Below are 24,168 nucleotides of genomic sequence, written 5' to 3'. Positions count from 1 at the left end.
TAATAACACACCTTCCCAGTTATATTTTACAGATGCTGATAATACTTTTTGTTTGTATTTATTGAATATATACCAGTAGGGCATGAAGGAAAAGAACCTAAAATAAGTCATGTGCAGACAGAAAAATGGATAAATGATTTTCACTCTGAGTTGAATGTGTGCTATTTTTCCTCTCTGGAGTGTATGCTTCCAATTAATATTGGAATAGTTTTGTACACTTATCCCTAGGAGCAAGAAAAGCCAGTCTGGGTTTTTAATTTATTTCAGCCATTTCAGTCACAAGTAACAAACTGTATATAGTTAAAAGTTGGATGTTAGGGGCACCTGGGTGGCTCAGTGGGTTAAGCATCTGACTTAGGATCAAGTCATGATCCCAAGCATCCTGGGACTGAGTCCCACATCAGGCTTCCTGCTTGGCGGGGACTCTGCTTCTCCCTTCCCCTGCTCTTGTGCCCTCACTCATGCTCTCTCTCTCTCCCAAATAATAATATCTTAAAAAAAAAAAAAAAAAAAAAGAGTTCTCTTTAAAAAAAAAAAAACGGTTTTAATTTTTATCTAAACTTTGGCTTACTTGATATTTACTACTTTAATATAGATGGATGTGGGCAGCCCGGGTGGCTCAGCAGTTTAGCGCCGCCATCAGCCCAGGTCGTGATCCTGGAGACCAAGGATTGAGTCCCACGTCGTCAGGCTCCCTGCATGGAGCCTGTTTCTCCCTCTGCCTGTGTCTCTGCCTCTCTCTCTCTCTCTCATGAATAAATAAGTCCAAGATTAAACACTATGATGAGAGCATGATAAAATGATAAAATGTTTTTGAAACTTATTTTCTAGTTATGAATAAACTTTGAGATAGTTCTTAAGTAAAGATAATAATCCAATTTGCTTTTTAATGTGGAATTTAAATCATAAGTCAGAAACTTTGTAAACACTATGTAAGAAAAGGAAAGAAAAAAAAAAGGATAAGAAAACTACCTGCATTCCAAAGACCAAAGGTAATATAAATTGCCATATTAAAATTAAAAGGTTTTTTTCATTTCTACCTTATGCTGAGTAAAGAAAAGCAAGTTTACAAAGCAGCAGCTTTTAATGCCTTGATTAAGAGAACGAGGGAAAACATAGACTTCTGGAACATCAGCAGATTATATGTATTTCCAACAGTATAGTGCTGGTATAAAAACAGACATATAGGTCAGTAGAATAGACTTGAGAGCCCAGAAACAAACCCACACCTATTTGGCCTATTAGTTTACAGTAGAGGAGTCAATCATATACAACAGGAAAAGGATAGTCTATTGTTTTTAAAGCTTTATTTATTTGAGAGAGAGAGAGCGCACAAGCAGAGGAAGGGGCAGAGGGAGAGGGAAAAGCAGACTCCCAACTGAGCAGGGAGCCCAATGCCGGGCTCAATCCCAAGACTGGGGGATCACTACCTGAGTTGATGATAAACACTTAACCGACTGAGCCACCCAGATGCCCCAAGGATAGTCTCTTCAATAAATGGTGCTGGGGAAACTGGACCACTGTCTTATGCTGCACAAGAATTTAACACAGGGGGGCCTAGCTGGCTCAGTTAAGTGTCCTACTCTTGATCTTCTTAGCTCAGGTCTTGATTTCAGGGTTGTGAGTTCAAGCCCTAAGTTGGACTCTACACTGGGTATGGAGCCTGCTTAAAAAAATATTAACAAAATGGATTAAAAACTTGAACATAAGACCTGAGACCATAAAACTGTAAATAGAAAACAAGGGGGGCAGCCCAGGTGGCTCAGCAGTTTAGCGCTGCCTTCAGCCCAGGGCGTGATCCTGGAGACCCGGGATCGAGTCCCATATTGGGCTTCCAGCATGGAGCCTGCTTCTCCTTCTGTCTGTGTCTCTGCCTGCCTCTCTCTCTGTCTCTCTCTCTCTGTCTCTGTCTCTAATGAATAAATAAATAAAATCCTTAAAAAAAATGGGCAGAATATTTAAATAGACATTTTCCCAAATACATACAGATTGCTAACAGGCACATGAAAAGATGTTCCACATCATCCAGCAATATGCTGTGGGTATTTATCTGAAAGAAATGAAAACATTAACTCAAAAAAAAAAAAAAAAAAAAAAAAACATGTGCCCCCATATTCACTGCTGCGTTATTTACAATAGCCAAGACACAGCAACAACCTAAGGGTTCATCAGTGGATGAATGGATAAAAAGAAAAGTGCTATATCTATATATTAATACAATGGAATATTACTTAGCCATAAAAGAGAAGTCTTGCCATTTGCTACAACATGGATGGACCCTGAGGGCGTTATGGTAAGTGAAGTCAGTCAGACAGAGAAACAAAAATACCATATGATCTCACTTACATGTGGAATCCAAAAACAACAACAAAAACAAGCTCATTGATGAGGAGAACAGATTGGTGGCTGCCAGAGGCAGGAGGCGAGGGGTGGGTGAAATGGGTGAAGGCAGTCCAAAAGGTACAGACTTCCAGTTATAAATAAGTCATGGGAATATAATGTACAGCATGGTGACCATAGTTAATAATACTATTGTATATTTGTAATTTGTTAAAAGTGTAGATCTTAAATGTTCTCTTCCCAGGAAAAAGATTCTTGTAACTATATGGTGATGCATGTTAACTAGACTTAGTGTGGAAATACAAATATAGTGTGATATACAAATATCATTATTTTGTACACCAGAAACTAATATGTCAATTATATCTGTTAAAAAAAAAAAAAAAAGACAAAACATAGACTTCTGGAACACCAGCAAATTACATGTATTTTCAATTAGTCACAAAGTTCTTAACTGTAGGCAGATGACAATTTGCAAATCCAGTCCACAGAGGGGGATATGAAGTCTACGCATGTAGAAAAGGGAACCACACTGCTTTTCATAAAGTCTGAGAAGCTGATTGCATTCATCATTCAACTTTAAATTTCAAACTGGAATTTGGTGGTGATGGGCTTTGGAAGGTCTATATTCTGAAAGAATTTGATAACAGTTGTAGGCTATGGAAAAGGACTGGGGAAAAAAGTGGGCCAACCACCCTGATAATCCGAGGGCTGTGACTCTTCACCAAGGTCAAGTCCCTGCTTTGCAGACAAGGGCCTCTCTGCAAATGAGACGAGAGCCTCTGGTGTGAGTCTATGGATAAGATGCTTTGAAGGTTTTCTGTTAATTTGGTACTCTAAGAACATTGTAAGCAATCACCTTGAAAGAGGATGTGATAGTGTTGTTCATCAAAAGACACGAGCGCAGGGCAGTCCGGGTGGCTCAGCGGTTTAGCGCCGCCGGCAGCCCAGGTTGTGATCCTGGAGCCTCGGGATCGAGTCCTGCATCGGGCTCCCTGCATGGAGCCTGCTTCTCCCTCTGCCTGTGTCTCTGCCTCTCTCTCTGTGTGTCTCTCATGAATAAACAAAATATTAAAAAAAAAAAAAGATACGAATGCATTCAAGAAAACTTTATTCAACCATGGTGAAATTCAATGATTTTTTTTTCAATGTTCTTATAGTTCAGGTATTTGTATTAGGAAATCAAGCAGGTTCCTTTTTAAGTTTTCTGTTTCTTTTTTCCAAAAGCCATCTGGTTTTTCAATTGCATCCTCATATGCAACAAAGACTTCCCGTCTTTTTCCTGATAGATGCTGTGTGTGGGGTTATATTAGGCTATGACTACAGCAGTCTCGGAACTTCAACTCGTCCTGTTTAGACGATGGGGGCGGGAGGGGGCGGGGGGAGGCAGGGCACAGTCCCCTCGGGAGCTGTCTCATTTCCCACCACTCGTCCTGGTAACGGCAAAGCAGACGCGCCTGCAGACCTCCGAATCCGCGGGACCTCGGCGGTCCCTTTAAACAGTGGAGCATCATCCTGGAGACCCGGGATCGAGTCCCGCGTCGGGCTCCCTGCGGGGAGCCTGCTTCTCCCTCTGCCTGTGTCTCTGCCTCTCTCTCTCTCTCTCTTGAATAAATAAATAAAACCTTTAAAAATAAATAAATAAACAGTGGAGCCCCCCCGCGAGGAGCGCGCTGGCGGAGCGGCCGCCCTGCCTCCCGGGAGCTGACGCAGGCCCCGCCGGCCCGCAGGTCCCTGTGTGACCCGGGTCAGCGCACAGAGGCGGGCGCTCAGCCCTGCCACCGCGGAGGCCCCGCCCGCCCGCCCGCCCCGCCCGCCGCCCGCCGCCCGCCGCCCGCCGCCGCCCCAGGCCCCAGCCTGCCTACCGCGGCCACCGCACGAGCCAACCCAGGTTTCCTGCCCCGTCGCCCGCCACATGCACAGCTCTGCCGTCCTCCCGCCCCGGGCCCCGGGCCCCAGGCCCCAGGCCCCAGGCCCCAGGCACGCCCACCTCTGGCGGCCCGCACCGGCCCGCGGCCCTTAGCCTCTGCTCAGCGGCCCTAATTCCACATCCCGGAAACAATGTCTTGATACTGCAGGACGGAAAACGTCTTGTGCTTAATACTCATGTCCCCCAGAGACCTAACAAACTACATAGGGGTGTTGTTGGACTTATTTATTTATTTATAAAGGTTTTATTCATTTATTCATGAGAGGCAGAGAGAGAGAGAGAGAGAGAGAGAGAAAGAGAGAGAGAGGCGCAGAGACACAGGCAGAGGGAGAAGCAGGCTCCACGCAGGGAGCCCCATGCGGGTCTCGATCCTGGCACCCCGGGGTCACGCCCTGAGCGGAAGGCAGGTCCCAAACCGCTGAGCCACTCAGGCGTCCCTGGACTTTAATATTTATGAACACAAAGTTGGGATCTGTTTTTTGGGGTTTTTTTTTTGTTTGTTTGTTTGTTTTTGCTTATCAGATTGGCAATATTTACTTTTAAATAAGTCTCTCAATGCTTGTGAGGATACGGGGAAACTTTCTCCCACACATATTTACTTTTTTTTAAATTTTTATTTATTTATGATAGTCACAGAGAGAGAGAGAGAGAGGCACAGAGACATAGGCAGAGAGAGAAGCAGGCTCCATGCACCGGGAGCCCGACGTGGGATTCGATCCCGGGTCTCCAGGATCGCGCCCTGGGCCAAAGGCAGGCGCCAAACCGCTGCGCCACCCAGGGATCCCACATATTTACTTTTTTAATGTTATTTTTTGTTTTTATTTTTATCCTATACATATTGAGAATGTTATTCATCAGCCATTAAGATGTTCACAGGCTAATAGTCATACAAATGATAATGCAGACTTCAATGGAATATTTTGCAGGCATGAAAGATAAGCTTTCCAAATATTTTATTTTAGATCACAGTAGGTTAATTATGACATATATTCTGTGATGTTGGAAATGTTCAATATCTGCACTCAATAAGGTAGTTAGTAGGCACACTTACACATTTGGCTATTAAGCATTTGAAGGATGGTTAGTGTGACTGAGAAGGTAAATTGTAGTTTTATTTAATCTGAATTGCAATAGCCACATGTAGCTACTACTACTACCATATTAGACAATGATACTACATAGTAAGGTCCGAATTTTGTAAAAACAAACAAACAAACAAACAAACAAAAAGTAATATGTATGATATTTACCACTGGTTATCTCTAAGAAATGGCTATAGGGGACATCATAGTCGCTTCTCCAGCATTTGTTCTTCCTTTGGGTTTCGGTTGCTCTGATATATACGTGTATATGTACACATACATATAAAAACATACATGCATATATACATATATATTTCTCCTGCAATATTTAGGGTAGGCGAAAGCTACCCCTGGCTGTAGGGGTAAGCCATGTAGTACTATCTAAAATTTTATTAGTCTGACTCTTGGCCACAGTCATTGGTTCAAGGTTGGGCACTTGATCTAATTTGGGACAATAGAATAGGAGATCTCATCTCTGACTCTGTTTCTCCTCTATTTCCAGTCCAAACTGGATGCAGCATTCATAGTCAATCTGTAGATACCCAGACACAGAGACCAGAGCAGCCCTCGTTTAATAAGTTTTTCATCCTACAGCTTGTTACACAACAGTGTGAAATGTACCAAATGCAACTAATCATACACTTGAAAATAATTAAAATACATTTTATATGTATTTTACCACAATAAAAAAAAAAACCCTTTGCATAAAAACAACCAAACACCTGGGGACAAAAGTACCATAAGCTGTGGTAACCCATCAAGATCACAGTCCCATGTATGCCATGCTTACTGAAGAAAGCCCAAGGGCTAAGGCCACCTGAAAAAGCCATCCCCACAAAAGCCAAATGCACAATCTGGGCTGCTACAAAATGTCAAGGTCAAAACTCGACAGCTATAAACCGGGAATCCTTACTGCCCTAGAGACTTAATTTCTCCAGCTGTATTTATTTTTCAAAGTGTTCGGCCAAGGCACCAGATGTTGCCACACAAGGAGCAGTCAAAGGATAACACCCCTTCTTCTCCTCCCAAGTTCTTTATAATTGAATATAATCAAGTAGATGGGAATTACTAAATTATCACATGTATTACTGATAAAACAGTTTAGAGAAAGTGGCCTTGGTCTGTATCTAAGTGGACTTCTAATAGCTCTCCGCTGAATTGGACGTACTTTGTCATCGCACAGATGACAAACTTTGCTCTCCCAACAGGTAGTCCAACCCACCCTCTTATTCAATGGAAAACAGCTCAGATTTGTGAATCTGGCAGACAGAAAGACCTGGAAGGAACCCAGAAGGAGATAAGCTCATCAATTATTCAAATCTTTCTGTAGAGGAGATAGAGGAGGTGAGGCTCAAGGCCAAGGGCATTACACAGATAGTTTCCTCTATATAGAAACATGAAGCCAGGAGAAAGTAGCTACTTCACCACATGTCTTGAAAAGAAAAAGAAAACTTGGACAAATCAGTAACCATCAAATCTAATGAGTTAAGAGATCAAAAGGAAATTTTTACAGAATCTTTAGGGAACAGATTATCCCTGTGACATATAAAATACTTCAACAAACAGATAATTAGGGTAAATTGCCCAGCTCCCTTTATGAGGTTAACCTTGACAGCAAAACTGGATTAAGAAGATTACAGAAAAGGAAACTGTTGGGCAGACCATGGTGGCTCAGCGGTTCAGCGCCACCGTCAGCCCAGGGCCTGATCCTGGAGACCCAGGATCGAGTCCCTCGTCAGGCTCCCTGCATGGAGCCTGCTTCTCCCTCTGCCTGTGTCTCTGCCTCTCTCTCTCTCTCCGTCTCTCATGAATAAAAGAAAGAAAGAAAGAAAGAAAGAAAGAAAGAAAGAAAGAAAGAAAGAAAGAAAGAGAGAAAGAAAGAAAGAAAGAAAAGGAATCTGTCAACAAATGTACTAATAACACAGGCATAAAAGTTCTGAGTAAATGTTACATTTAATTCAAAGGGAATTAAAAAGCAATATTTAATGACCACGTTTGATTTACCCTCGAAATGCCAGATGTTCAGTAAAGAAAATCTGTTAATGTAATACACCACATTAGCAGATTAAAAAAAAAGACTAAAATAAGCTATCATTCCTCCTGTTCCACATTGTACTTACTAAAGTGCTTAACAAATGCAATAAGACAATAAATGAGTCAGAGAATTAGATAAGAAAAAATAAATACTGCCAATATTTGTAATATTATATTTACAGAAAATCTAGTAGAATGTATAAAGTTATTAGAACTCATATGAGAGCCCAGTCATATTGCTGGAGATAATATCGACATACAAAAATTAGTAATGTTTCCTATATACTAATATTTTAAAAAATAAAAAGACATAGAAGTCAGGTATCATTCCCCATAGCAACAGAGATATGCCATGTGATCGAATAGTAAGTATCAATATCATAAATGTATCACTTCTTTCCCAAATTAATTCATCAATTTAATTCAATTCTGATTGAAATACAAATAAGATACTTTGTGGAACTTGATGCACAGATCCTGAAATTGATCTGGCTATGTGAAGGATCAAGAATAACCACCATAATTTTGAAGCAAAAGGAAAAGGGAAGAGGACTTCTCTACCAGATACCAAGGTTTATCATAAGGTTGTAATCATTAAAACGTGTGATATTGATACAAACTTAGACAAACAGATAAAGGGAATAGGACTGAAATTACAGAAACAGCTCTACACTTATATATGGTTGAGGCAGCATTAGAAGTCAGTGAAAGAGGAATTTACTATTGAATATATTGCAGAGACAACTACTGACTAGATATATGAGAAAAATTAAATTAGATCCCTACTTCATAGCATATACTAAATAATTTCCATATGGATTAAAGAACTAACTGTGAAAGGCAAAGCATATAAATTTTTTAAACATCTGTGCTGGATAGATGCCATTCACCACTTGCATCATTTGGTCTTTGCTGCATAGCGAACAATTTATTAAGCTCCCAATTCTGTGTGTAAGCCCTCTGGGGTTGGCTCAGCTAGGCAGTTCTGATAGTGGTGGCTGGGCTCTCCCCTGCATTTGTGGTCAGCCGCCAGGCAGCAGTCAGGTCACTCTGCTTCCACGTGTCAGCTGGCTGAAGACTGGAGTAATTAGCCAACTGTCTCATCAGCCAGTAAGCTAACCAGACTTCTCTCACACAGCGTAGGCGGTAGGGGTCTCAAAAACTGCGAGAGGACAGTCCTCCAGTGTCCAAGTACTTTGCAAACTTCTGCGTGGGTCATGTTTGCTAATGCCCCATTTGCCAAAATTTGAGTCACGTGGCCAAAGTGAGATTCAAGAGGTGAGGAAATAGACTCTACTTCTTGGTACACATACACACACCGGAAAGACTTCTGGCCATTTTTGTAATCGCCACCCTCTGATTCCGCTTTGTGCAAAGGGCCAAACTGTATGGACTGCATCAAGCGTCCCTCATAAGGGCTCAGCCAAAAGGCAGCTGCAGGAGAAGATAAGGAGAATGGAGGAGAGTGAGAGTGGGATGGCTCTCTCTGGTGTAGCATTGCTGCTGACTGTTCATTCATCCTGAGTCCAAGCTCCAGTCAGCTGTCTTTGTTCACAGTGCACTGTCTGGGTTCTCTGTCTCTCCCCTTCCAGGCTCAGGAGTAACAGTGGAGCTCACTGTACCAGCCCCGGGACACAAACACTATCCTCTGTGATTCCCCTACACTCTACCAAATTACTCAATTCGAATGGATTATGTTCTCCTGTGAGATCCTGATAGAGAAGTAAATATAGAATTTCTTAAGGCACAAAAGGCAAAAACCATAAAATTAAAATACAACAAAACATATTGTGGATATAGAAAATTATAGACCCAAATACTCTCAGCCATAGTTAAAATGAAAGCCATAAGCCATACATTTTGAGAAACTCTGAGTGGAGATGGATTTGGATACAGATAATTTTAATAATCTTTAACATTAAGTTAAAGCAAAAGCCAAAAATAGATTGATTAAACCCCAGCCTGGCCTGGTGAAGTTAAGGTTCTGCTGAAGTAAGTTCTATGCATGGATAGAATATAATATATTAATGTCTCCTATTATGTTATTTTCAGCCTATTATTATTACAATGTTTTTTTGTGTTTGTGTCCACTTAAGAATTCATTCTCTAATGAATGTCTTCTCACTGTTTTACTTTCCACATTTCAATCTACAGTCCACTTAAAATTGGTTTTTGTAAATGGCACGAGAGGAGTCAAATATCTTTTTCTTTTTGTGTGGATTCCTAGTTGACCCAAAATCAAAAGCCATGCTTTCTACAGTGATCTTCGTGCCACCTTTGGGATAAATCAAGGTCCCTATATAACATGGGTCCTCCTCTTAATTTCAACCTTTCTGTAACCTTATGCTTTAGAGTCATCTTTCATAAATAGCACTTAGGCTTTTGTTTTTGTTTTTTAAAATCTGACCTTTAATTGGTTATTTAATCCATTCACATTTATTTTGATTATAATATATTTGGACTTATTTATGCTTTCCTTTAAATTGTTTTCTGCCCAATTTCTTTTCCTCTCATTTTTTTGCTTTAAAAAAAAAATCTCCCTGAAGATCTACATATGGCCATCAGGCACATGAAAAAGTGTTCCACATCATTTACCATCAGGGAAATACAAATCAAAACCACAGTAAGATACCACCTCACACCAGTGAGAATGGCTAAAATTAACAAGTCAGGAAACAACAAATGTTGGCGGAGATGTGGAGAAAGGGGAACTCTCTTGTACTGTTGGTGGGAATGCAAAGTACAGCTACTCTGAAAAACAGCATGGAAATTTCTTAAGAAGTTAAAAACGAACCTACCCTATAACCCAGCAATTGCACTACTGGGTATTTACCCCAAAGACACAGACGTAGTGAAACAATGGGCCACCTGCACCCCAATGTTCATAGCAGCAATGTCCACAATAGCCGAACTGTGGAAGGAGCCAAAGTGTCCTTCGACAGATGAATGGATAAAGAAGATGTGGTTTATGTATACAATGGAATATTACTCAGCTATTAGAAATGACAAATACCCACCATTTGCTTTGACGTGATTGGAACTGGAGGGTATTATGCTGAGTGAAATAAGTCAGAGAAAGATAATTATCATACAGTTTCATGCATATGTGGACTATAAGAAATAGTGAAAGGGACCATAAGGGGAGGGGGGGAAACTGAGTGGGGAAAAATTAGAGAGGAAGACAAATCATGAGAGACTCCAAACTCTGGGAAACAAACTGAGGGTTGCAGAAGGAGAGGTGGGTGGAGGAATGGGGTAAGTGGGTGACAGGCATTAAGAAGGGCATGTGTTAAGGGGAGGAGGGCGGGGGGTGGGAGTGAATGGGTGACGGGCACTGGGGGTTATTCTGTATGTTAGTAAATTGAACACCAATAAAAAATAAATTAAAAAAAAAAAGAAGGGCATGTGTTGTGATGAGCACTGGGTGTTACACTATATGTTGGCAAACTGAATTTATATTAAAAAAAAAAACCTCCTTGGGCAGCCTGGGTGGCTCAGCGGTTTAGCATCGCCTTCAGCCCAGGGCGTGATCCTAGAGACCAGGGGTCGAGTCCCATGTCATGCTCCCTGCAAGGAGCCTGCTTCTCTCTCTGCCTGTGTCTCTGCCTCTCTGTCTCTCATGAATAACTGGATAAAATCCTTTTTAAAAATTAAAAGCAGCTATTTGAAAAAAAAAAAAACACAACTCCCTGAATATTGTTATTGTTCTCTTCTTTTGTGTATTTCCCCTTAAAGTTTTTCTCTTTATAATTCTGCTACCTATTCCACTTTTATTGTTAATAATAACTCTTAAAATTTATCAAATTTTATCAAGCACTCTTAAAGCTGAACAATTTCTCATTTACCTCGGATAAAAAAGACTTTAGGGGGCAGCCCTGGTGGTGCAGCGGTTTGGCGCCGCCTGCAGCCCAGGGTGTGATCCTGGAGACCTTGGATCGAGTCCCATGTCCGGCTCCCTGTGTGGAGCCTGCTTCTCCCTCTGCTTGTGTCTCTGCCTCTCTCTCTGTGTCTCTATGAATAAGTAGATAAAATCTTAAAAAAAAAAAAAAAGACTTTAGAACATTTTAGCCCAGGTCTTGTTTTTATTTTATCTTGAAATAATTTTAGATATACAGAGAAGTTGCAATATTTACATTGGCATAATACTACTAACTAAACTACAGACTTTATTTGAAATTTACATTTTTACATTTTCTAACCTGGGATCCCATATTAAATTTAGTTGTCACATTTCCTTAGTCTCCTACAATCTGTGATAGTTTCTGAGTCTTGGTGTTTTATATCCTTGACATTTTAAAGAGAACTGATCAGTTATTTTGCAGAATGGAATCCAAATCAATATGGATTTGTCTGATGTTTTTTCCTAATTGGATTCAGCATTTGCATATTTGGCAAGAAAACTGCAAAGTGATTAGCCCTTCCCAGTCCTCCCCATCTTAAAGTACATAATGTAGTGGTGATGTTGATTTTAATCACTTGGCAAAGATGGTATCCACTGGGCCTCTACACTGGAGTTACCATTATCCTCTGGTATATTCAAAGAGATTCTTGATTCATATATTATTTATGATATTCCGGTTCTTTTTATCCCCCCTCATTCCAGTTCTTTTTATTTTTTTATTTTTTTAAAGATTTTATTTATTTATTCATGAGAGACACACAGAGAGACAGAAGCAGAGACACAGGCAGAGGGAGAAGCAGGCTCCCTGAGGGGAGCCCGATGTGGGACTGGATCCCAGGACTCCAGAATCACACTCTGGGCGGAAGGCAGGCACTAAACCACTAAGCCACCCAGGGATCCCCCCAGTTCTTTTTAAATACCATACATGAAACACTATTATTGTTTTATATAGACCACTATTTCTTTGAATAGACATGTGACTACCGTTTTACTTGTTCACTAACTATTCTATCATGAATTTCAGAAGTTCCTTTTAAAATATATCTTCCTTTTTTTTCCTCTAAAATATATCTTTCAGAAGTTCCTTTTGAGCAAGTCTCTTTGTAGTAGAAGTTCCCAGTTTTATTTACCTGTAAATATTTTTTCTTTTCCTTTTATTTTTGAATGATAACTTGGCTGGATGCCCAATTCAAGATTGATAGGGACTTTCTGTCAACATTTTGAATGAGTTATTTATTCTGCTTCCCTCCGGCTTTCACTGAAGCTGCTAGGATGTCTGTTCTCATCTTGTCATCCTGCTGTAGGTGTTCCTTCCCTTCTCTCTGACTGCTCTCAGCTTATTTTTTGTTAAAGATTTTATTTATTCATTTGAGAGAGAGAGATAATATATAGAGAGCATTAGCAAGGAGAGAGGAAGAGGGAGGAGAAGCAGACTCCCTACTGAGCCGGGAGCCAGATGTGGGATGTGGGACTCAATCCCAGGACCCGGAGATCATGACCTGAGTCGAAGACAGATGCTTAACCATTTGAGCCACGCAGGCACTGCTATTCTGTAGTTCTACAATGATATTTCTTGGGGCACCTGGGTGGCTCAGTTGGTTATGCATCTGCCTTCAGTTCAGGTTCATGATCCCAAAGTCCTGGGATGAAGCCCCATATCAGGGTCCCTGCTCAGTGGGGAGTCTGCTTCTCCCTCTGCTTCTGTTGCTTCCCCTGCTTGTGCTCTCTCTCTCTAATAAATAAAATCTTCTAAAAAATAGCATAATGACACTTTTTTAAATTTATTCTGCTTGGATATGTTGTATATCATAGATCTCTTGATTCATATTTTTCATTAGTTCTGGAACATCTATAGCCAGTATTTCTTCTAAATATTCCCTTTGCTCTATTATCTCCACTTTCTCCTTCTGGAACTCTAATTAAATATATGTTACTCCATCTCATTATATTTTTCATGTACTACTTTATATTTTCCATCTCTTCTCTCTTCACTATATTTTAGATATATCTTATTTATTTTTTAATTCCCCCCCCACCACCTTTTTTTCTTTTTTGCTCTGGAACAGTTTTAATATCTGCTCTGGGTTTTAGCAGTGGCTTTACTCTCGTCTTATTAAAAGTGTCCTGTCTTGTCCTCTGTTAAGGCTCTTGGTCCTGGCATGGCTGGGGGATGGGATGGGGGGAGGAGGGAGAGAAAGAAAAGGGTAGGAAGGGTAGCCAGGGTTCCTCTATTCGTTGGCAAACTCCTGATTCCAGTAGGGGCACAAAGGCCAGAGGAGAGAAGCCCCAGGGCTCTGGTGGTGGCTCTCACATCTTCGGCCATCACGCAGGAGTCAGTGCTGGAGGCTGGCTCAAGGTAAACAAAAGGAATTCTGGGAATCCAAACAAAAGCCTGAAGCCAAGGCCTTTTTTTCTAGGAAAAGTCCTCTTTGCTGTCCACAGAGAGCCATCCTGCAGAGAGTTTTATTCCTTACAGAAAAGCAGTCTGTCCCCTCTTGCCCTCCCTGATGTTTGGCCAGCAGGAAGGTGGTCCCAGACATCTGGGCCCCAAGTGCTTGTCGGCCCTTGTCTTCCCCTTTGGTTCTTCTTCCTACTCAGATGTACTCTTGGGCAAGTCATCTCCCATTTGCTTGGAACCTTCTGGATTGCATATCCCACATGTATTTGACAGCAACCTTGGATCCAGCCGTCTCATAACTGAAAAGCGTCAGCATGTAGAACTGCTCTGGAGTCAGTGTGTCACCCTCCTTGGACATCTCATAGTTAGGCAGCAGGCTCACCACACCTCTCTTGAGGCTCCATGGAGTGGGGGAACTGCTTTAGGGGTCACAGTGAAAGTTACTTTGTTTCCAGCTTGAGCATGTATTTTGTAAACCACTCATTCACTTCCTCCTTGGTTGGTGAAAAGGAGACCGACCCTCACCCTTCAACTTCTTGCTGATTGATGCAGGCTTTGTACTCATTAGATGGGCTTTTGGACCCAAGGCCACCATTGTCACCTTGTTTTTGCCAAAAAACATCTGGCTGTGCTTCCAAGTGTTGCAGATGTCTTTCAGCTTGCTGTTGTTCATGTTGGCCATGGAGAAGATGAAAAAGTACTTGTATGCATCCACGCGCTTCCAAAACTCTTCTATCAGGCTCTATTTCAGTTCAAGCCTTTCTTGGCAGTTTTGGTTAAGGAAACTCTCTTGTTGAGCTTGGATTTGCGTATATATTCCAGACATATTTTACAGTGTGACAGCTATACAGTTGTTCTAGCATCATTATTGAAAAGACTACCTTTTCTCAATGCTCCAAAGTCCCATATTTTTCAAAAGCCAAGTATCTATATGTCATAATCAAATGTCTGTTTCTGGGCTTTCTATATATTCTATTGATCTATTTGTTCTCATGCCAGTGCCATATTATCTTAGTTATTATAGCCTGATAAGAAGTCTTCATACTCAACAAACAAATCCTCCACCTGATTTTCCTTTTTTAAGGAAAATCTTGGCCCTTTGTCCAAAGACTTTTAAGAATCAGCTTGTCAAGTTCCACAAAAATAAGGTTAGGATTGAATTTATAATAAGACCGAATTTATATATCAATTTGAAAAGAATACCACTCCATTTATTTAGGTCTTCTCCAATATCTCTCATTACATTTTGTACTTGCATGAAGTATTTTTCTGTAGAAGTCTTATACAGTTTTGTTAGATTTATTTCTAAGGACTTGATTTTCTTTATTGTAAATTATACCTCTTTAAACTTTCATTTTTCTAACTCCTTTTTGTTAACAAAAGGAAGGAAACTTACTTTTGTATATTAATTTTATATTCAAGAGCATTATTTAATGTTCCTATTTATTCTAATAATGTATCTGTAGATGATCTTGGATTTCCTACATACATAATTATATTATCTGAGTAATGACATGTTTATTTCTTTTTTTTTTTTTTTTTTAAATATTTTATTTATTTATTCATGAGAGACACAGGGAAAGAGAGAGGCAAAGACACAGGCAGAGGGAGAAGCAGGCTCCATGCAGGGAGCCCAATGTGGGACTCGATCCCGGGTCTCCAGGATCAGGCCCGGGGCTGAAGGCTGCACTAAACCACTGAGCCACCCGGGCCGCCCGACATGTTTATTTCTTAAATAATTTTTTTACCTTTTTTTTTCTTGCCTTATGCCACTAAGATATCCAGTACAATACTGAATAGAAGTGATGATACAAGGCAACATTTCTTGCTTCCAATATCAAAGGAAAGCTTTCACTGTTTCACCACTAGGTATGATATTTATAGAAGATTTTTTAATGGCACTCTTTAGTAGTAAATTAAGGAAATTACCATCTATTCCTAGTTTGCTGAAAGTTCTCTCTAAAATTGTGAAAAATGTTGCGGTTTATCAAATGCTTCTGCATCTATTGAAATATGATTTTTCTCCTTTTGTCTCAATGTGGCAAATCACATTAACTTTTTTTTTTTTAAGATTTTACTTATTTATTTGACAGAGAGGGAATGAGAGAGCACAAGCAAGGGAAGGGCAGAGAAAGAGGGAGAAGCAGAACCCTGCTGAGCAGGAAGCCCAATGTGGGACTCAATCCCAGGACCCTGGGATCATGACCTGAGCAGAGGCAGTTGCTTAACCAACTAAGTTCTTCAGGCTCCCCTCACATTAATTTTTTTTCCACATTAATTTTTTAATGTTAAAATCCAACCTTGAATTTCTGGGACAAATGCACCTTAGTCACAAAATATTCTCTTTATATATTGCTGGTTTCTATAGTATTTAGAAAACAGTTTTGTACTGTTTAGAATTTTTGCCTTGAATAAAGTTGGTCTGTAATTTTTCATACTGTCCTTATTATGTGTTGATATCAAGGTTAGTGCTAGTGTCATGAAACAAGCTGGAAAATGTTCCCTCTTTTTCAACTGTCTTTGGGAGTCTGTAAAATATGAAATCAAAAAAAAAAATGAAATCATATCAGCTTAATAGAAAGGATTTAATATAGGAAGTTGTGAAGAAAAGTATTAGAGAACCAAAAAGGCAAAGGGGGACCTTCAGTAACAAAGAGATAGTAAATACCACCCCACGCCTAGGATGAAGAGATGAAGGAAAGAGGTTAGGTTACAAGCTGGGATCCAGACTTCTGAGGAGGCGTGCTGCATAGCTGTGCAGATACTTCAGGAGTCATACAAAAGACATATAGTCAGGCTTTAGTTCTTGAAAAAAGATATTTTACTTCTAGTTAGTTTTATAGAAAGCTCTCTTAAGATATTTTACCTCTACCTATTAGAAAATTATGATAATGTACTGAATTTGTTGAGACACTTCAGTACCATATATAAACTACAACATCCGCTTGCAAATGGCATTCTTTGCATATCAGGGAGCCTCTGGCTTTTTGTTTTCCAAAAATTTGCTGAGTTTTTTCATTCCTGTGTCTCCTTTCTCATTTTCTTTGACCTTTTTTATTCCTTTCTATAATTCTAATATGATTCCAAGAGTATCATGTGATAAATGCATGCAATCAATAAACTAGCAATCGTATATAAAGCTAGCTTATTAGTAATAAATGTCTTATTTTTATATCTATTAAATTATTCACTATAGAATAAAATTATTATAAAACTTATTTGTAATTTCAAGATCTTTATTATATGTCTTCTTTTAATACCAATATTTGTTTTGTAGGTTCAAAGGAGAAAATTAAACATGAAAATTAAAACTGAGTTACAATCTCATATTGGTGTAAAACATTCCAGCAAATAAGATGTCTGAAAAGGAGAATACTTCAGAAGAGCTGGAAGATACCACTGGTCTATTTAGCACAGAATCTAGATCATGGTCAGTGGAGCCTGAATTTATTAAAGAAACATCAAATTTGTTAGAGGAAGTTTGTGTTGGGAAATCTTCCAACCAAATTTGTGGAACATATCCTAGAAATGATAAATTCGGTATGTATGATGATACATCAACACTGTCCCCTGGAAATAAGTCTAAGAAAGATGAAGAACAAAGGTCTAAGAAACATGATGAACAAACTCTTCAATTTTTTGAAACAATCACTATATATGACAGCTTGCAGTCAAAGAGTGATATTTCACAAAGTTCACCATTGTCAATAACTGAGATGGCTGCTGAATACCAGCCTTTCATTGGCTTCTTATCTCATGAAACATTAGAAACAACTAGTTCACAACTCTCTGAAGAAAATCAGAAAGGACTTGGCTTGGAATCAGATAACTTTACAGTTAACCTCAAGGCCAAGGGTTTACAAGAATTCCCCAAGGACATTTTAAAAAGCAAATCTGTAAAATATCTATATTTGGATGGGAATCAAATCAAAAATTTTAAAGGGGCAGACTCAGGAGATCTGCTGGGACTTGAAATTCTATCCTTGCAAGAAAATGGGTTATTATCACTTCCACCTGAAATTCAGTTATTTCATAATTTAAGGATATTAAATGTCAGTCACAATCAAATATCACATATACCTAAAGAAATATCGCAGCTTGGGAATATCAGGCAACTCTTTTTAAATAACAATTGCATTGAGAATTTTCCTTCTGGCTTAAAAAGTCTTGGAAATTTGGAAATTTTAAGTTTGGCTAAAAATAAGTTAAGACATATACCAGATACTTTGTCTGGTTTAAAAAACTTGAAGGTTCTCAATCTGGAATATAATCAATTAACAATATTTCCTAAAGTTCTGTGCTTCCTTCCCAAGTTAATTTCACTAATCCTTACTGGAAACCTGATAAGCAGTTTGCCAAAAGAAATTAGGGAGCTTAAAAATTTAGAAAAACTTCTGCTGGATCATAATAAACTTACCTTTTTGGCGGTGGAAATTTTTCAGTTGCTCAAAATGAAAGAACTCCAACTAACTGGCAATAAACTGGAAGTTATTTCACACAAAATTGAGAATTTTAAGGAACTCAGAATTTTAATACTTGATAAAAATCTACTGAAAGAAGTTCCAGAGAAAATTTCCCACTGTGTAATGTTGGAATATCTTAGTCTTAGTTGTAATAAATTAATGGAACTTCCTAAGAACATCTACAAGCTCAAAAATTTAAGAAAACTCCGTGTAAACACAAATAATATAGTGAGGATACCTGAAGATATCTCACATCTTAATAATATAATCAGCCTAGAATTTTCAGGAAACATAATCACAGATATTCCCATTGAAGTAAAAAATTGTAAAAAAATAACTAAAGTGGAACTCAGTTATAATAAAATAATGTATTTTCCAGTAGGTTTGTGCGCTTTAGATTCTCTTTATTATCTGAATTTTAATGGAAATTATATTTCAGAAATACCTGTGGATATATCTTTCAGTAAACAACTGCTTAATTTGGAGTTAAATAAAAATAAACTCCTCATATTTTCTGAACACTTATGTTCTCTTACTAATCTTGAGTACCTAGATCTTGGTAAAAACCAAATAAGGAAAATCCCACCATCTATCTCCAATATGGTATCACTCCAGGTTCTTATTTTATGCTGTAATAAATTTGAAGTTTTCCCTATAGAAGTGTGTACTTTAGAAAATTTGCAAGTACTTGATCTTTCAATAAACCAAATACAGAATGTCCCTTCAGATATCTGTAACCTAAAAAGAATCCAGAAATTAAACATCTCAAGCAATCAATTTATGTATTTTCCTATTGAACTGTGCCGACTTCAATCATTGGAAGAGCTGAATATAAGTCAGATAAATGGAAGAAAGGTAAGAGATTGATATTTTGGGCTTTGGAGGGAAGTTGTCACTGGAGGGAATTAGAATTTAAACTGTAGTATATGTGTGCTTTAAACTTAGCAGGAATTTTTTATTTTTTAAAGAAGAAGGTTTTTTATTTTTAACTCCAAACATGGCTTTAGGAATATATTTCTCAACATAGAGAAAGCTTCATAGAAAAATATTTCATTAAAATAAAATTCCAAGTATCTAAAGTTGACAATTTTATAGATTTCTTTTTATTTCAGTTTAATTGGAAAAAAGGAGTTTTAAAGTTACGGATAATATAAACACAGTATTGAAAATTTAGGAAATTGATAAATCAAAGTAAAAAAATAATCATTTCAGAAGCATACCATTGTAATATAACTATTGGTCACTTGTCATATGTTGATACAACTCACTTTTACTCTTTTTTATGTGTATGGTTTTATAAGCAATTATAAAAAGATTCTACACTCAATTTTAATTTTAATTTCTTCTATTTTCACTTAACATAAGCATTTCCCCATAATATAACGTAATCTGCCCAATAATTGCTATAGCCTATACAATGATACATGTACTAATCATATGTTGTTAAGCATTTAGGGATGTTGTAATTTTTCAACATCATATATAATGCCGTGATGAACTTCTTCATAAATACAGCCTTTTTCACATTTTACTGTTTTCTTAGAAAATTTTCCCTAAAGACTTGCTAGATCAACAGGAATAAATGTTCTTATAGTTTAGCTTTTCATTCTACTTGAAGCATAAGAATTAATATTATGGAAATAGTTTTAAAAAATCAAACATTGCTGATTTATATTAAGATCTTAGTAAAATAATGAAAAGGATCCTAGGGCTATTATCTGGCTATGTTTAATTTGACAATTACAGTCAATTAAAGTCTTTTTATAGAGACTGGACTATTTTATAGAGGCTGGACTATTACCTACAGGGAGATTTCCCAAAGTCTGTCCTTAAAAACCTAGTCCCAGGAACTGCTTCTTAAAAAAAAGGCAGAGGGGGTCGTTCTTGTGATCAAATAGCTTTGAGAAGCACTGCTTTCTTCTCTTAGAGAATCACAATGAATGTTAGTATTAAAAGCTCTGAATATTCCTGCACTAAAGAAATTGGTTTGTCTCTATTTAACCCACATTTCCCAAACATATCCTTTTAAACTTAACATCTGCTATACAATACATTTCCAGAAAGGCTACTCCGGGGAACACTTACTTAAGTAGCTGGAATTGAAAATGATACATGTGTTTTTAAAGTTGTTATTGCACTAAAAGACACTTTTTGGTTCTGCATTATAATCAACTAATTCTTTGTCTGATTTATAATCCTCTCACTTTCTCCTCCTGTATCTTACTGTGCAAGTCTACAGGGTTGTGCCCTTAACCTCCTCTTTTCTATTAACTTCGCACCATACTATTCCTATGACCCTCAAATTTGCATAACTGGAGCTGATCTCTCATCACTGCTTTAGTCCCATAGTTCCCAGTTTCTCTGGAAATTCTGTTCTTCTACTGTCTCAAACTTAACATGACTTGAAAAATCAAACGCATCTTTCCAACATTAACTCCCTTCGTAACTTTTCCATTTGTTTGTGATGCCACTTTCTTCAGACCTACCAATCTAGGATTCATGAAATCATCTTTCTTCCTTTTCCATCACTAGTTACACTGAAACTTACACCAAAATTGTCTCATTTTTCCTTTGAAAAAGCTCTTAGATCAACTCCTTCATTTTCCAGTGTCACTATCTCCAACCTGGTCCATGGTCATCACTCACTTCATGCCTCTACTGCTCCAGGAGCCTTTTGACTATTCTCTTTGATTTAGTCTCCTTTCATTTATCAGGACTTGTCAAAGCCATCAGAGTTCATTACAGAAGACTGTTTTTTAGGAATCCAGTGGTTGCCAAAGGCACCAATCCACATCATCACAACCTCACTTCAAAGGTCACCAGGTTGGGGTGCCTGACTTGCTCAGTGGTAGAGCATGTGATTCTTGATCTTGGGTTGTGAGTTCAAGTCCTCTATGTTGGGTGTAACACTTACTTAAAAAGAAGGTGGGGGGGGGGGAATGCCTGCGTGGCTCAGCGGTTAAGCGCCTGCCTTCAGCCCAGGGCGTGATCCTGGAGTTCTGGGATCGAGTCCCACATTGGGCTCCCCGCATGGAGTCTGCTTCTCTCTTTGCCTGTGTCTCTGCCTCTCTCTGTGTCTGTCTCTCGTGAGTAAACAAATAAAGTCTTTTTTTTTTTTAAAAAAAAGGAGGCAACTATGTAAAATAAAACTGGATATCCAAGGACACCTGAGTGGCTCAGTGGTTGAGTGTCTGACTTCGGCTCAGGGTGTGATCCTGGAGTCCTGCATCGGGTTCCCTGCATGGAGCTTGCTTCTCCTCCCTCTGCCCATGTCTCTGCCTCTCTCTGTGTCTCTTGTGAATAAATAAGCAAAATCTTTGAAAAAAACCTGGATATCCTTAGAAAAAAAAAACCACCAGATGGAAAAATGATTTACAAAAACTCTTCTTAAAAAATATATGATTGGAAAGATCACTTTGATAGCCCACTTGGGGTGGAGGATTAATTTATAACAGCAGATGGTCACTAAACAGTCATCTGAAGAAGATGAGTTCAGGTTAACCATGGCTTTTATTTTACTAAGTGAAGGGTGCCCAACAGGAGTTTTCCTTCCGTAATAGCTCTATTATCACATGGTTCTTAGGTATGTCCTCTAATAAATGCTGAGTAAATACTTAAAGAATATTGATTTTATTATGTTTTAAATTAAATTTAAATTAAATTTAATTTTAATAATTTTAATAATTTAAGATTATTATTATTTTAAATTTAATAATTTAAGATTATTATTATTTTAAATTTAATAATTTAAAATTATTATTATTTTAAATTTAGACCTACCCCGTCTTGACCTGACTCCTACATGCTAGGGCCACAAGGGCTGCCATGGCCCAGTTCCGTATTCTTTCTCCAGATATATCTCCCTCTGCTTTCTATTACCTTTTTAGTGTTCAGCTTCAAACTGGCCCATTGTTGTGCATGATATTTGTCTTGCTTTAAGTCCTGTAACTTCCATTCCATCTTACTCATTCTTAAAAGGCCATTCTAAATTTTTTTTTTTAATTTTTTTTTTTTTTTTTTTTTATTTATTTATGATAGTCACAGAGAGAGAGAGAGAGAGAGGCAGAGACACAGGCAGAGGGAGAAGCAGGCTCCATGCACTGGGAGCCTGATGTGGGATTCGATCCCGGGTCTCCAGGATCACGCCCTGGGCCAAAGGCAGGCGCCAAACCGCTGCGCCACCCAGGGATCCCTTAAAAGGCCATTCTAGTCCCATCTGCCATATAACACTTTCCTTTAGCTCTCTGATTTGTACTGATACACATTCTCTAAACTTCCATATGTTATTGTATTCTTTATTTTGGCACTGGATTACCTATTGTTTAATACTATTGCCTGATGGTTTCCTATGTGAATATTCTGTTCCCTGAACTGAATTTTAATCTCCTTGAAGTTAGGGGGTGTTTTTTAATCCTTTTTTAATATACGGAAGAACATTGAGCACAATATTCAGGATTTACCTTGTTTTTTGGTTATTTCTGAGGGGCTCATTTATTCAGAATTCTTTGCTCAGTCATAGAGATTTCTTTATTTCAAAAGCCACCTGTGATGGTCATATTTTCTCTGAATATGTGCATTTGTTCTTCACCACAGCAGGGTATCTTAATTCCTATTATTTTGCAATACATTCTGTACTAGTTTTTTTGAGGCTACATTGCCAAGCTGCCTGAGTCTATTCTAAAGGGGTTTATTGAGCACATGCTCAAAATGCATCTTGATTGGGAACACGTACACAAAAACAGTATAATACATATATCATGTCATTTAAAAATCCAAGGAAAATACACACAAGAGACTAATAAAAAGCACTGTTGATGAGAATAGGAATAAAAATATTATATGTAGGACAGAATAGTTGGGAAAGACTTCAGGGAGGAGAAGAAACCAAAGCAGGGTCAGATTCAGGGAGGGAAGAAAGGGGTAGATAGTAAGGAGCACTACGTGCTGGGAGAGTGAGGAAAATGGGCTAATAAGCCCACTTGGTTAAATTGGTAGCACTGGTCAGACTAGGGACGTCCCTGGATGCCACACAATATACTGTGGATTTTAGCAAGGAAGGAAGTCACAAAGAATTTGTGACATAGTGAAAATATCCCTTTTTAAGACCAAAAAACCAAACTTCCATTGGATTTTTTTTTTTTGGACTTCCATTGGATTTTAGACAAAATTTTAGTCACAGAAATATTTATGAAAAATATAATTATTTAATCTTTGTTACAGTTAACAAGACTTCCAGAAGAACTGTCTAATTTGACTCAACTTAAAAGACTTGATATCTCAGATAATGCAATCAGAGAGATTCCAAGAAATATAGGAGAACTGAGAAGTTTGGTTAGTTTAAATGCATACAACAATCAAATAAGTTATCTGCCACCATCTTTTCTATGTTTAAATGATCTCCAGCAACTAAACTTGAGTGGTAAGTGTCAAGTGTAATCAATAATAAGCATAATCAACAACTAGAGTATTCATGTCTAGGTTGCAAATTTTATTGATAAAACAGAAAGGTAGCCAACATAACATATTAAGTGCTCAGTGGAAGGAAATGACTATCCTAGGTACAGAAAATGAGAGCAAAGCATAAGGTCCAGTTGCTTTCCTAAAAGAGGGTATAACCCACCTGGGGATCCTGAACATATTCTCTTTTCTTTTCTGTCCTCTCTTCCTCTATCCAGTCATTAAGTATTTCTTTCCTTCCTAAACCTGACTTCATCCATCTCTCTACACAAACTTACCTACAGAAACTTAGAGCCACATTTTCTGTATTTTCCTTTCTGACTCCCCTAATCCTACTCTTATATGCTATAATACTTGAATATCTTACAGTCTTTTGCAAAGTAAACCTCTACAATAACAAAAAAGTATATCACTCACTCTAAAGGCCCCAGAAAAGATTTTCCAAAGGAAATTAATACCAGACTAGTATTTTTCTTAATTTTTATTATGAAATACTTCAAATTTATAGAAAATAATAAATACCTAGGTACCCACTCCCAGATATAAAGTATATTAACATTTTG

At 38.3% G+C, this 24,168-nt stretch overlaps 2 protein-coding genes and 1 pseudogene across 5 annotated transcripts in view; 1 reads left to right on the top strand and 2 right to left on the bottom strand.

Annotated features, from left to right (window-relative positions):
• ANKIB1 (ankyrin repeat and IBR domain containing 1) overlaps positions 1–24,168 on the bottom strand; it is a 239,213-nt gene that overhangs the window by 179,623 nt on the left and 35,422 nt on the right. The window lies entirely within an intron of this gene.
• The window catches only part of LRRD1 (leucine rich repeats and death domain containing 1), a 40,660-nt gene continuing 20,661 nt past the window's right edge, over positions 4,170–24,168 (top strand). Inside the window, exons 1-5 of one of the 4 annotated variants that reach the window (XM_038556790.1) lie at positions 4,170–4,231; positions 15,463–15,554; positions 16,963–17,225; positions 18,876–19,003; positions 23,369–23,567. In XM_038556790.1, coding sequence (XP_038412718.1) covers positions 17,042–17,225; positions 18,876–19,003; positions 23,369–23,567 — 511 coding nt within the window. In that variant the 5' untranslated portion in view covers positions 4,170–4,231; positions 15,463–15,554; positions 16,963–17,041. Of the gene's footprint in view, positions 4,232–15,462; positions 15,555–16,962; positions 19,004–23,368; positions 23,568–24,168 lie in introns of all 4 variants that reach the window. The other 3 variants (XM_038556788.1, XM_038556791.1, XM_038556789.1) reach the window with 3 other exon arrangements.
• On the bottom strand, positions 13,878–16,462 carry LOC100684190 (annotated as a pseudogene).

This window comes from Canis lupus, chromosome 14 (genome assembly GCF_011100685.1).
Source record: "Canis lupus familiaris isolate Mischka breed German Shepherd chromosome 14, alternate assembly UU_Cfam_GSD_1.0, whole genome shotgun sequence".
In the NCBI taxonomy this organism is placed as follows: Eukaryota; Metazoa; Chordata; class Mammalia; order Carnivora; family Canidae; genus Canis; species Canis lupus.
The sequence above is the reverse complement of the archived record's forward strand: the minus strand, read 5'-3'. Positions and strand labels throughout refer to the sequence as shown.